Below are 14,971 nucleotides of genomic sequence, written 5' to 3' on the forward strand. Positions count from 1 at the left end.
CCAAGAATTTAAATAAAATGTTTACAACCACAATGCCTTTATCAGAAGACCAACAACACCTTTAAACACTTTTGAATAATCAAGCAAAAGCTAAGGGTGTTATGTTAAAAATTGAAGTAGAAGGGCCTATCAGAAGATGCAGACTCATACATACAGCCCTGGCCCCTTTCCATATCCATTTCTGAAATATAAACAGTAAACTTCCTTTTGTATATCTCCGTGCAACCCACATGTGATTTCTCCAATCTGATGATTAAACCTGAGCACAGCACAGCGGTGACAGCCATCTGCTATCTTTGGATCATCTTCAAAGTTTCCCTTATGTGCTCTTCCTTGTCCGAAAAAGAAAGATTCAGAGGGAGAAGTTTTAATTGATGGTCAATCTGACTCTGATCTGAATCTGATAAGCGCTGTGAAAATCTTCCTTCAACTGCACTGATTACACCCTTAGGACCCTAACCTATTCATAGGATTCGTTTCATTCCTTCAAAAGTTAAGTGTAAACAGAAACTCTAAACAGAAGCTCTAACTGCATGCATTTATGTATGAAGACAGGAGGCAGCTCATGTAAGAGGAATCAGAGAGTTGGAACAGCACCAGTCTCTGACAGAATGGAAGAACATGCCATCAAATGCAGACAGCATAAACTACATCCAGTTCTATCAACGAGAATCTTTTTGCTGATTTGAATGCACTTTGAACCAAAACTTAGAACTCAATTTCTAAAGTGCTGTAGCTATGCCTAAGCACACACAAAAACTAACATTATCTTTGGTACTCTACGCAAATAGCAATGCAATTAAATGAAGCATTTGCATGCAATAAAGCAGAAAAGCTGCCTCAACCACAAAGCTGAAGAGTATGGGATGCAGCATTCCTTGAAATTCAACTATTTGAGCTATCTTTTATGAGACGGGATGGAGAAAGAGAGGCTGCCTGAATTCTTAATGCCGCAACACCAGATGCACAGTAAGGTTTTGTTTTATTCAATTAAAATTGCTCCAGGTTAATCCCTTGTGGGCTGACAGATATTCTAAAGAACTTGTGTTAATAAGTAAGCATTATGTTTCAATTGACATCGGATTCTGATTTCCAATCCTCACTATTCACCTCAAGGTAAGACAGAGACAACAGTAAGGCTTCTTGCTGAGGTGTGCTCAAGGATTTGGGCTGCCAAATTTTAGCCATACGGAACACAGTCTAGATATGATCCTTTGTCAGACAAGGGACCTGCCACCCTATATAAAGCCAGAGAGGCTCATCTCTATCTTGTGCACTCAGACAGATTTTATGTACAAATTTTGCTCCTTAGCTACTATCTGTCAGTATTTCCCTAGTTTTCAGAGGTATATAGTTGATTTGAAAAGAATTCATACTGAGAAGCGAGCTGTATCTCAAGTATCAATTACTGCATGGAATGGATCAAGATCAGGCTCCAAATGTGCATAAAGCTCACAAAAATGATGCTTACTTACACAGCTCTGCCCACATGTACGAAAAGAATACAAAGGGATTCAAAGATTTTAAATCCCTAGAGACAGCAAGATAAAAAGATAAATTTTGTCCTACATGCGTACAGAGCTCCAAAATTTGTGCTATCAGTACAACTCATCAGCACATTCTTCCTTTAGTATTGGTGTGTTAATGAAAACAGCAAGATTAGTCCTAAGACTGAAACCTTTGAGAAAGTCACTGATTACTTCAATTGCTTGTTAGTTTTCCTTTATGAACAGCCTTTATCTGTGTAATTTCTAGTTGAGCTGTGCATATGGTTAGATAGCACCAATTTTTAAAATTTTTTTATCGTTTTGTCTTACAGTTTCTAAAAACTCTCTCAGCCTCAATGTAAAAGCCATGTGTTACAAGCAGCAGAAAATATCTTTGCCTGTGCAAGATTATTCCTTTTTTAGAGTTTGTCACTGTTTCCGGATCATTACATACAGTTCAGAAGGAGAATGCTAGCTGCTATATATCCTTAGCTCAATTTTGCAGATCAACTTCTGTACTCAGCATTTCAAATGACATGCACAGTCCCTCCTTCTCTTCCTTCAGTTTTGCAAACTTCTTTCCTGGTATATTTCTCCTTCTCTATGAATGGCAAATTCCTACTTATTTAGCTACAACACTGAACTGATCATTGATGAGTCCAAGAATTATAAAGATGGAATAGATTATGCGAATGCCTAGTCTTCACATGGATGGGTAAAAACACATTTCCCTAAATAAAAAAAAAAAATTAATTGAAGTCATCATATATTTCAACAAGGTATACTGCAATGCAGAGAATGACAAATTACAATAATAAGCAACTAAAAATCAAACATAGCTTTACAATTTTTTTCCAAAGACCACCAAAGCATCTGGGAAGAATGAGCTCAAGGAAATGACATGCTGACATTCTCATAGACAGAAGGACAAACTCAGAAGAAGAAAACCACTGCCCACTATAGCAGCCAGCAACTTCATTGCCAGCAACTGATGAGTACAGACACGTACAGCTCTACAGAAGTGCCACTAAGATCAGCTAAGATCAGCATCTCTGAAGAATTTATGGTATTTCTGGAACATTATGATATTACTTTTGTTTGACATGAATAAAAAAACATATAACCCAAATCACCCACACAACTTATTTGGAAATGCAATCTTAACAAGATCTCTGAAATACTATTTGAGAATAGAAACAATTTATGACAACTTTGTTTAATGATTTCATGACAAAGGCATATAGGAAGTTCCAAATCCTAAATTTCATACACAGTTTGAACTATTAACCTATAAAAATTTTTAACCTGATGAACCTATATCTACATTAAGACACTGAGGGTCTTTCAATGAGCAAGCGAGGGGTGTTTGGCTGCCAATTGTATTTGGCACTGATGAGCTGACAGACAGGCAGCTAATTCCTTCTGAAGGCTCAGAAGTTATACCTTGCACGTACATAGCTGACAAGCCTGTGCTTATGGTAAGAGCTATCATGCAGGTGACAGCCAGTCACAGAACTGTGATGGAAAAGACCTAGATATTAGTCATGCACCGAGAATTTTCTGCTGTCTTTCCCTGCCATATGATAACACAGAACAGGTTTTGAGGGAAACTGCATACAATGGAAACTCTCTGAATGCTGGTTTCTCTTTGAACGCTGCAGATAAGTAGCGGGATGTGATATGAGGTTCCTTAGCAAGTGAGAGGACAGTACAATGAAGAATAACTGCTGTTATGAGAGCTGCAGCCCATGCACAGCTCAACTGGAGATACAGGGTGCAGCAGGAACATTTCCCCACTGCAGGCCTCAGTACACTTAGAGGTGGAAAATCATTCAAAAGATGGTGCGTGCATCCAGGTCCTACAATACCAGATCAGCCTGCTAGTCTCACTCACTAGAGCGAAGTTAAGGGGACCAGGACATCTGGATGGTGTGCTAGGCGATATGGTTTAGTAGCTCAGTGGTAGTAATGGTGATAGCAGGACAGTTGGATTAGATGATCTTGTGGGTCCTTTCCAACCTTGTGTTTCAATGATTCTATGAAAGGAAATTTTCAGCATCTCAGAACAAAGGCGAACAACTGGAGATGTGGTCCAAATGGCAATGATCACTCTCATCGTGTCAGAAGCTCAACAGAGGTAGGCACAGCACTTCTTACATTGATGTCAGACATGTCTTCAGCAGAACATGTAACACCAAAATCACTTAAAAACTTAACTGCTGCTCTACAGCAAGACAGGACTGCTTTATATCCACCTGCACAATTTTACAGCTCCTCCCAAAGCCTTGAAACCTCTCACAAAAGAGTCAAGTTCTAAAACGAAACATGCTTTCTTACAAGCCCGTTCAGTGTAAGAAACACGCTAGGAGTGAAACTTCTTAATAGTCTAATTCCCATCTTATATATAAAATTCAGTTTTAGAAAAAATACTAAAGTTTAGAGATACAGGATAAATTAAAGTAGTCAAAGAAAAACAATACTTTTATGTGTTTAAGTGATATAACTGAGGGAAATCAACTTTGAAAATTATTACAAGTTTTGGCCTCAGAAAGTCACAGAGAATGACATCATAACCTGCATTTAAACAAGGCAGCATATTAGCTAGAGGTGTATCAGCACTGCCATACAAATACAATGCATAAATCTAATTATAAGTTGATAATTATAGAGCAGAAAGACAGTGTTCATACCATGTCTATTAAGCATTTTCATAACCATTGAACCTTGAAATGTAATAGAAACAATAAAGAGAAAATGCTACAGGTACAGAACTGCCTGTAAATACCAGTGGTTCTGTGGGGTTTAAAGAAGAAAGACAAAAGGAAAGAGTGTTGTTGTAAATATATCCACAGCTTTTAATTACAGATATGAAGTAGAGCCTACTAAATCTATAGAAGCCTTCTAAAGCACATGCAGTTTGCTCAGTAGAAAAGCTGAACTGCATTCTCACTAAAATGCCCAATCTGGATTTTAGAAGGCAATGCATTCAACCTTCTGTTTCCAGTCATCAGGACAGATTAACCACAATTTTAGTTAATGTCTTTGACCTAAAAACCTTTCAAAACTGAGTCTTCTTTGAGACATAACAATACAAATGGCTGCTTGATCACAAAGTGATGCTTTAAAAGGTTTCAATAATAGAAACATCCAGCTAAAGCAAGAAGCAGATGAGTGTGTAGCAACAGAACCATCACCACAAGTTCTCTATAGTGCAGTGTCATTTCCATCTCTTCACTTACTATGGCATGCCATGCCTAACAGAGATGAAAAAATGAATCCATTCTATAGACTTTATTTAGATAAAGTTCCCTGACACAATGGTGATTATCCTTCTTAAAGGAAAATGGAAACACTTGTCATCTAATCCTTGATGAGCCAAGCACATCAAAGGAATTGGCTTAAAGATTTCCCTTCCTTTGTCTCTGGGAATATGTAAGCCATGTTTTTTGTGATGGCATAGATCTGCTATCACTTTCATCACTTACATGAGGCAGAATACTTTCTGAGTCTTTAGCAATATCTTGGTATGAAGCTGGTGTGAAGAGGGAGTCAGAACTGTGATTATTTCACAATGATGATATGACTGCTTAAAGGACCTACATCTGCTTTACAGAATCCTAGTTAGTTTCATGCACACAGAGTTTAACATTCCCCCTTCCCACTCAGCACTACACAAGTCAATTTGACACAATTGCTCATAAGTGAATATAACTTAATAAACAACATCCATAAACCTTACTACAAAAAAGTAACATCTCTTAACCATTGGTTTGCTGCCCTCAGATAGATAAAATAAGTTATGATGCTTTAATTTCTGTCAAAAAGTCACTGGCACTCTATCACATGTGTAAAACCTAACAGAACAATACAGCACATTTATTAAAAATACAAAAGGCAATGTACCTTCAGCTTCACAAACACAAAGAAAAAAAATTACCTTATCTCCTCATGTAAATTAAACCACTGCAACTGAAATACCAAATGAAGCTTCAGCACCACTTGCCCTTTACCTGGCAGCTGGACAAATCAGCAAGCAAGTCAGAAAGACTAGACAGAACAGTGGGCACAACTTTTTACTGAGTATCACACTGAAAGGCACAGGGGATTGCAAAGGATCTTGGCAATTTCTGCTTCCTTTACTTTCACTCCATTCAGACTCTACTCAAACTGCTATGTGTTAGAGCTTCCCTCTCTCTATAGGCTCATTTTTGCTGACCATCGTGAATTAGCTATACACATGGAAAGGAGCATTCCACCCTTCACCGGGCACCCCATTCCCTTTTATTTTGTGTAACAGTTAGGTTACATTAGTATATATGGAAAATAAATGCAACAGAACAAAACATTCAGCGTATGAATTCATTCAGTATGAATGCTGATGAAGCTCAAGTTGTAGTGACAGTGCACATCACTGATAACCATGGCCTGGCAGTAGCTCAAGACAGTTGCATGTGACAGGAAGCTCAGGAGCAGGCAGGTCAGCCTTCTGCCTGCTGGAACAGGAGAGGTAGCTCAGCAGTGAGTGGGAGCAGGAGCACTAGCAAATGCCAGCAGAATATTCATATTATTTCAGGAAAACCTAACTACCTGAAGACATTTATCTAGGTGCACACTTCAAGGGAAAAATAAATCTGTTGTGTGAAAGTAATATGCTATCTTTATTGCTCTGTATCTCCACACAAAGGAATTAACATATTTTTCAAAAACTTTTACCATTGTTTCTTGTTGCTATAATCTGCAGTAATACACCTTCTACTTCTCGAGCTGGTGCTATGAAACTACATCTAACACAGGAGTCAGGCAGTAATGCAGCTCCTGTTTTCACTTTAAGCATCACTATATGAGAGGCAGAGCCCATCTGCCTCTGTAAGTCTGTAAGTTACTTCACATCCAAAGACCCAAAGACACCAAAGGGAGCTAAAAACACCTAATAACCAATGGGAGCATTAGGGAGTTGGATCCTACAACACTCTAACACACACAAACACATCCAAGGGATAGTGCTTTACCTTAACCTTGTAGTAAGCCTTGACTTCAGGCAGGATGGAGTCGAAGTCACCACTGATGTAATCAGGCAAGAAGCTGAAAGAAAAGAAAATGAGCAATGAAATGAAAAACTTAATTTTATTTTTTCAAGAGTTTCAAGGAGTAGAAGCATTAATCTCTCAAGGGAATAGGAGACAGTTACAAGAAAATTAAAAGAGCAGCTGACACAAAATAATGTCACAGACAAACAAACTGTGTCCCTTTTCTGCTAAAGGAGCTGCGCACTGGCAAGGTGTTTACACATCTCCCGAAGTACCTGCTTGTTCTCTCAAATATCATTGTAGTGTATCATACCAGAAAACTACCTGAACAATCACAGAATCGTAGAATCATTACAGCTGAAAAAGACTTCTAAGATAATCATGTCCAACTGTACACCTATCAGTAATATTGCCCACTAAATCATAGTAATAACATTGCCCACTAAATCCCTAAGTGCCACATAGAATCATGATGGTGACTCTACCACTTTCCTGGGCAGCCTGTTCCAGCACCTGAAACAAGTTTATCTTTGTGCTGCACATCAAGTCTTTGCAGATAAAACATGTCAGGAGATGGTGATGATAGATCTTGAACAGCTGATATCTCACAAATGAGGTACTTTTTCCCTTTTCCCTCTCCTTCTTCCTATTTACATACTTATTACAAATCACTGAGCAAAGTAAATTCAGTGCAGCATCTTGGAATTTGGACAGCAATTACAGATACTGCAGTCTGAAGTCAGGGGCAAAGAATAATAATGGTTCAAATGAGACTAAGGAGCCATGACAGAAGTCATCTGAGACAGGAGTTTTCTGTAACAAAATAAAGATCTTCAGCAAAGGTCCCAAATTGGTTTCTTTCACTTTTAAAACACAGAATCATACAATCATAGAAACATGAAGGTTTGAAAAGATCACTAAGATCAACCCACCACTACTATGCTCACTAAACCATGCCTTTCAGTGCAAACATCTACCTTTTTCTTGAAAACCTCCAGCAGTGGTGATACTATCCACCTCCCTGGGAATCCTGTTCCAATACCCCACCACTTTTTTGGAGAATAAATTTTTCCTAAAGTCCAACCTGAACATCACTTCACGGCATTAAGCCATTACCTCTTGTCCTATCACTAGCTACCTGTAAGAAGAGGCTGACCTCCAGCTCACTACAACCACTTTCCAGGTAGTTGCAGAGAGGGACATGAGCTCTCTCCCGATTCTTCTCCAGGCCAAACAATCCCAATTTCCTCAGCCACTCCTCATAAGACATGCTCCACACCCTTCACCAGCTTTGTTGCTCTTCTTTGGACAAAGTTCATGGCCTCATGGACTTTCTTGTAGTGAGCAGACCAAAACTGAACACAGTTTTCAAGGTGCAGCCTCCACAGTTCTGAGTGCAGAGGGACAATCACCTTCCTAATCCTGCTGACTACACTATTTCTGACAAAGGCCAGGACTCTCTCTCCAAGAGCTTGTGTTCATGGTTTTTAAGCATATCACTCTGTGATAAAAGTCCCTTGGCACGAGGCTTATGCTGAAACGGCGGTTTTGCTGGCTTCTAAAGCTGCTGCTGATCCCATGATAGTTTTTATTGACATGATAAGGTTTAAGAGCTTTTGTGGACTGTCAAAGTACTGTAAACAATCTTCTCAGTTTAGCATGCAAGGATCATAGAATCATAGAAGCATACAATTGCAAGGCCTCAAAGGACCTCAGAAAAAAGGACCTCAAAGATCATCCAGTTTCAATCCCTCCGCTGTGTGCAGGTCACCAACCAGCAGACCAGGCTGCCCAGAGCCACATCCACCCTGGCCTTGAATGCCTCCAGGGATGGGGCATCCACAGCCTCCTTGGGCAACCTGTTCCACTGCATCACCACCCTCGGGCTGAAAAACTTCCTCCTAATATCCAGCCTAAACCTCCCCTGTCTCAGTTTAAAACCATTCCCCTTGTCCTGCCACCATTCACCCTCACAAACAGCCGTTCCCCCTCCAGTTTATACGCTCCCTTCAAGTACTGGAAGGCCACAATGAGGTCTCCCCCAAGCCTTCTCTTCTCCAAACTAAACAAGCCCAGTTCCCTCAATCTTTGTTTATAGGAGAGGTGCTCCAGTCTCTAATCATCAAATGATGTGCAACCTTTTTCTAGCTAAACCGAGTTTTTGAAGTTTGCTAATCTTGTGTCATGTAGAAATGTATTCAATACAGTTCTTATTCTCCTAGTGATTTGCTTCACAAAAAATCTGATGAATAGTAGGATCAGTCTGTTTTGCCACTGTGATATGGTCCAATTCACTAACCATGATGCTCATTTTCTCTCATTCTCCTGTGCTGAAGAGAATACAAGATTGCTAACACTTTTTCTCTGAGAGAAAAAGTTCTTCCTTATGTCCAACCTAACCTTCTCTGGTACAACTTGTATCCATTTCTTCAGGTCCTACTTGTTGCCTGGGAGAAGAGGCCAAACCCCTCCTCATCACAGCCTCCCTTCAGGAGGTTGCAGAGTGCAGTGAGGTCTCCCCTGAGCCTCCTCTTCTCCACACTGAACAATCCCAGCTCCTTCAGTCGCTCCTCATAAGATTTGTGCTCCAGACCCCTCACCAGTTTCATTGTTTTTCTCTGGACGTGTTCCAGGGCCTCAAAGTCTTTCTTGTAGTGAGGGGCAAACATCAGCTCCCCCAGATAACAAATAAAGAGGGGAAATACCTCAGGTACATACTGAAAAAGAAAGCAACAGCAAATCATACTAAAGTATCTTTGAAGATACTTCGCAATAGTTTTCACTTCTTTGCTTTTGGCAGAGTTTTGTATTTACTCCAGAATACAGAATAGTCCAGGAGAACAGGCCCTGGAGAATCACACTGTCAAACTTGCTACAGGTGAGTGGAAGAAATGACATCAGAGAAAAGAAATCAAAAGGGCCTCTCCATAAAGTCCGTAACATCATCCCTCGCTGAAAGTATGAATTAAAAGCAGGTATTTTATTAGTCTTTTCCTCTGAACTCTCTTTCATGAAGAATTCTGCATCATAACTGTATATGAGATGATCACTTCTGTCAGTGACATATATAGCACACATCCTTTAGTAGAGGAAGTTATCTTTTTGCCCAAGATGGAAAAAGATATCTATAATTCCTTTTCAAAATTCCTCTTAAATTTTCATATCTGAATAGTCTAGTTGATGCATTCTAAGGCATTTTAGAACCATGTGTTAACAGTCTCATTTAGCTACTAAGTAGCACTCTGCATATTAGGCTATGATCAGCTTACCTGGCTTGATTCTCTACTGCTTTATGCTGACATTTATCAGGAACAAGCCAACTCCATAATCCTGCTGGGGCTGAACATGTGACATTCACTCTAGATCAGCACAATCTAGGCCTTTCCTAAAGCTGTTAAGGAGCAGAACACCAGGTGCTAAGAACAGAAAAACTTCAGAGGTTTGATTCCCTTAGCTTATTGGCTTTTTCCTTTGTATTTAATTATTGTTATTTTTTTGCTGTTGTTCCAGGTCATTACAGACATACATCAGCCATCTGATAAGTCTGGAGTTTTGAGTGCCAGAATTGCTGAAGGCACTTCTATAGCAGATTTATAAGAAAAGCAAAGAAAAATAAGTAAGCAAATTTCCTATATCAATCTTTCAAAGGTTCAACTAGGTTACCAAAAACCCTAGCACTATCTATTTCTCATAAGTCTTGAGACCAACCCAAATGGGGCATTTATGCAAACTATGTAACAGCTCAGTGTTGACTGAACAGAACACATTGGTGTACTGATGGACAGTCAGCTGGATACGAGCCGGCAGTGTGCCCAGGTGGCCAAGAAGTCTGATGGCATCCTGGCTTGGATCAGAAACTGTGAGATGAGCAGGACTAGGGAAGTAATCCCGCCTCTGTACTCAGCACTCGTGAGGCCTCATCTCGAATACTGTGTTCAGTTTTGGGCACCTCTGTACAGAAAGGACATGGAGGTGCTGGAGCAGGTCCAGAGAAGAGCAACAAGGTTTGTGAAGGGCTTGGGGAAAAAGTCCTTTGAGGAGAGACTGAAGGAACTGGGGCTGTCTAGTCTGAGGAAAAGGAGGCTGAAGGGAGACCGTACTGCTCTCTTTCAATACAGTTAGAGCAGGGTTGGACTCTTCTCACTGCTGACAGGTGAAAGGACGAAAGGAAATGGCCTTAAGTTGCGCCCGGGTAAGTTCAAGATGGATATTAGGAAACACTTCTTTACTTTAACAACCCAAGAAAGGGCTGTTAAGCACTGGAATAGACTCCCCAGGGAGTAGTTGAGTCAGTATCCCTGGAAAAAAAAAAAAAAAAAAAAGATGAAAATATCAGTAGAGTCTGTGCACCCAGTTCTGTAGTACTGGACAGGGAATTTAAAGGAAAATACTTCAGAGAAGTAAATGAATATTCTTTCCAGCAGAATGATTTCTTTGAGGACGGAAATTAAAATTATGCAAGTCTTTATTTTTCTCCTCTATTTCATAGCAGGTTTTTTATTTCATAGGAGGTACTATATATATGCAGTATCTATGCAGTATATATATGCACTATCCCAGGCAATTAACATGGAAAGAAAAAAGAGTGATAAAAAGAATAGTCCAAGGGCCAAGTATGTAAGACTGAAAGAACTATTCAACCAAGGTATAACAATCAAGTTTTCCCTGAATTATATCCAATAAGAATATAAAGGTTTGCAGAAGAGATGAATGAGTTACAAGAGAAGTTAAAGTTCTAACACTGCCTCATCACTCCCTTTGTGTCTCTTCAAAAAGAATCACCAGTATCAGAGAACTACTTGCTGCAAGTCAGATTTCTGTCTGTACTCTAGATTTAAGGTTTGCATACATGGCTCTGCAAGCAATCAGTAGAAGAGACATAGGCAATACACACAACAGTTAGTAATGCTTGACAGACTTCAGTCCGAGTATCAGCAATCCTCACATCAAACTTTTCACAGAAGACAAAGGAAGAAATTCTAAGTTAACTCCCGCTTCAAGGCTACTTCTTTCCTTCTAACTAACTTTGCTGTGAAGGGCAAGAAGAAATCAAGCTTCTCCTGTCCTCCCTCGTACATTTGGTTGTTCATCTGCTGGCAAATACGTGCCAGGTTCTGCTGTACGAATAAAAAGGTTCATAAATTTATAAGTTTTGTCTCACCTGTTTACTCTGAGAGTCAACCTTACTGTATTTATTAAACTTCTTATCCGTAAATCCTTGGTCACAACAACTGAAAATCCTCAGTACAAGTAACAATGGGTGTTTAGCAACCTGGAATTACACTGTGTTTGATGGTCCCACTAGAAAATGATAAACCATTGGAATGCATTTATTTTGCACCATAAAACCAGCTGCATAAACACTTCTGGGGCAGAAACCCAGGATTTTATGGACTTAAATGCCATTAGAGGAAACAAGCACTATTCCTCCTTCAGACCTATTTCCTCACCTAACATGTACAATTCTTTACAACTTCTGTACTTGCCTTTGGTCGTGTATGATGTCCTACCATTAATACAGAAATAATTTAAAAGAAAAAGTAGACAGCCTATTTTATTCCTCATTCCATTTCATGAATGCAAGCAGATTTTCTGTAAGAAATAAAGAGGACAGTTTGTTTCAGCCCTTCATGAGAAGCATCAGATGGTCCTTGTCAACCTCTCTCAGGAGCACAGTAAGTTTTTCAAGAGGTTGCTGCAAAGCCTTAGCTCTGATAGAGACCTAAATGAGACAGATTGAAAGCTGAGCTATGAATCAGAGGAATAAAGACCAGTGGGCTTAAGAAAATAGGGTGTTTTAGGCTGCTTGTGTATTTTTAAAACTTATGACTGGGAAAAGCAATTAGACACACAAAGCAGAAAAAGCATTCAACTGCCTGCCACTACGTGACTCTCAGAGCTGCTTTCTCACTAGCTGTCATCCAAAATGAAATGACAGTTATGGTTGAGAGTGCTCCATTGTTTTCTGCCCTTACACACAACAGGGGTTTTCAAGGAAGAAGCAATAGTTTGAGTTCAGCTTTAGCTGATCGTTTTGTTCCCACCAGTTCGACCCTTTACACCAAATAAGCTTCATCTTCAGAGGACCTGAGCAAAAGTTAAAAGTTACTAACGGAAATATCAGCCATCTTTTGGATATGAAAAAACATTCATAACTGAAAACTAGTAAAATACACTAATTTGGCCTTTTATCAGTGGTTGAGTATATACATACCTCTACAGGGAGTTCAGGTTATGTTCACTGCTACCACATGGCCAGTACCATGTACAAAGCAAACAGCTTTTCACTGACTGAATAGATCCCATCCCCAACATCTTACTTTTATTTAGAAAATATGACTTTCATAAGTTCATATTTATTATTAACATACCTGTCCTGATTTCCTTCTGTGACGTGGTATAGACGATTAGCACCTCCATCAGCACAAGCTCTCAGTGCAGCTGCAAGTGAAGAAAGAGAGCATCAATATATGTTTATTTTAAATTAAAAATCTTAACCACTTCTGTGGTTTGACTTGACACTTCTTTCTCTAAAAAAAAAAACATTTTAATGGCTTTTATCAGCCAAATGCCTATCTTCACCCAACTATGTCACTGCACTTTCCAAATAGCTGCCTTCTGTCTAACCTAGTGCCCATACACCTTTAACTGAATAGGAGAGCAAGTATTCAAAATCTGAACAGGGAGCATCCGCCACATACGGGCATATACTTGTCTAAAGAAACTGAAACTTGCATCTTTTATCTAACAGTCCTCCTTCAGCCGAAAAATTACTAAAGACTTGCATAAAAACTAGCGAAAAAGAGGTAAGGCATTATAAATGCTATTTATTATCACCCGAATGGCATCAAAAGTGATACTTTCACTACAGTTCCCAGACTGCTCTACAGACTGTTTGAATTATCTGAAATAAAGTCGCGGGCTAACACTGAACACTAAATCTTGAATGATCCTGGTACAGAAGGAATAAAACCACAATCATTTTCACTGCTTATACAACTTGTGTCTGCAAAGAGCACGCACCACTAATTCCAGCTGATTTAAACAAACACAGATATGCCTTTGTATTTTGGTTCCTTTATTTAGATTTTAGAAAAAAGATTTTAGAAAAAAGTATTCTAATGCTATCACTATATAATCAGATATAAATTAGTGTACTTTATTCATGAGCATGTCCATTAAGGATAATTCAGCTAACCTGCAGTTCTTAGGCAAGAACTTTTATATATGATAAGGTAATTAAGACTGAAAATGACCATGAAAATAATAGTCTTTATCAGCTCTGTTCACAGATGCACAGGTCAGATAACTGTAGTGCTCACTAGTTTAGAGCGTCCCTTACAGTCCTGAGAGCAGGGAGATGGGCTGGTAGATCAGAGAGGGCTGAAAGTTGGAGTATTTGGGGGCTGGTAGTGAAAAGGTGAGGAGAAAATAAAGGAGAGACAAAGAAAAGGAAAAGCCTGCCAAAGTTTGGGGAAAAAAGGCATAAATAATCAAATCAGATACTTTCTGCCACTGAGAATTCATATTTCAGCTACAGTTACTTTCCTTTGATGTCAGTTTCTCAATTGGAATGGCCTCTAAACAGTGACACAGACCTAGCTTTTTCCTCTTGGTACTCATTCAGTAGGAAATCTGGCCTACCTCTCTAGCTTAGTAATCATCTATGCCAGGCTATACAAATTGGGAAAACAGAGTTCATTGGACTGCACTTCTGTATCTAATATCTTCTTTAAGCCACTCCTTTTTATTTGGCTGCTGAATTCCCAGCACAGGGAATGTTCCTTGTGTTAAACCCACTACCCAGTACAATGCAACCTTGGCTCAGGCTTCTTGGAAAAAAAGAAACAAAGGCAAAGTGGCACAAAAGCTGCTATCCATCACATGGGTAGGTTGGGGTACAGCAGCTTCTTTCCCGCAGACAACAAAACTCTACATGGCTGGAGAACTAGCATGAAACTTCTCAGCATCTTTTCTATCAATGCCCCTGCTCCAACAAGACCTATTCTCTCTTATCCACATCTATACTCATATCCACATAATTACAGTGCTCACTACTGTAAGCACTAATGTTTTCAGTTTCTTTGTGCAGATTATGCTCTTTTTTTGCTTCCTCACTCTACTTTTCTCATTCCTTCCAGCTACCAAGCACAACCATATCAACAATCCAAAGTCAAGCAGATTTGATCCTGACATATCAGAATGTCAACGGTTTACGGGCTGGTTCAGCCTGGTTCTGTGACTAGTGGGGTGGGGGGATTTCGCAAAATCCATGTCTCCAGAAAAGGGAAACAGGGGACCCCAAAATAATTAAAAACAGCAGCAACAATCTGAGGAGAAACAAACTGGCTTCCTAAATATAGTATCGGAATGCAAGATAACACACTATAATACAATATAATTAGAATTGAAGCTAAAAAAATCAAATATAACAAGAGAGAGTGTCCGAAAGGTGGA

The 14,971-nt window shown here is 39.4% G+C and overlaps 1 protein-coding gene across 7 annotated transcripts in view; it reads right to left on the bottom strand.

Moving 5' to 3' along the window:
- The window catches only part of TPK1 (thiamin pyrophosphokinase 1), a 187,107-nt gene that overhangs the window by 86,758 nt on the left and 85,378 nt on the right, over nucleotides 1–14,971 (bottom strand). For all 7 annotated transcript variants that reach the window (XR_006171336.1, XM_042834304.1, XM_042834299.1 and 4 more), the window contains exons 3-4: nucleotides 12,886–12,955; nucleotides 6,497–6,569 (exon numbers count right to left, since the gene is read on the bottom strand). Coding sequence is in view for 6 of the 7 variants with exons in the window: in XM_042834304.1 (XP_042690238.1) it covers nucleotides 6,497–6,569; nucleotides 12,886–12,955 (143 nt within the window). In the remaining variant the exon portion in view is untranslated. The remainder of the gene's footprint in view (nucleotides 1–6,496; nucleotides 6,570–12,885; nucleotides 12,956–14,971) is intronic.

Source organism: Centrocercus urophasianus, unplaced genomic scaffold, assembly GCF_019232065.1.
Source record: "Centrocercus urophasianus isolate 14NV4802_14NV808 unplaced genomic scaffold, USGS_Curo_1.0 seq_45, whole genome shotgun sequence".
NCBI lineage: Eukaryota > Metazoa > Chordata > Aves > Galliformes > Phasianidae > Centrocercus > Centrocercus urophasianus.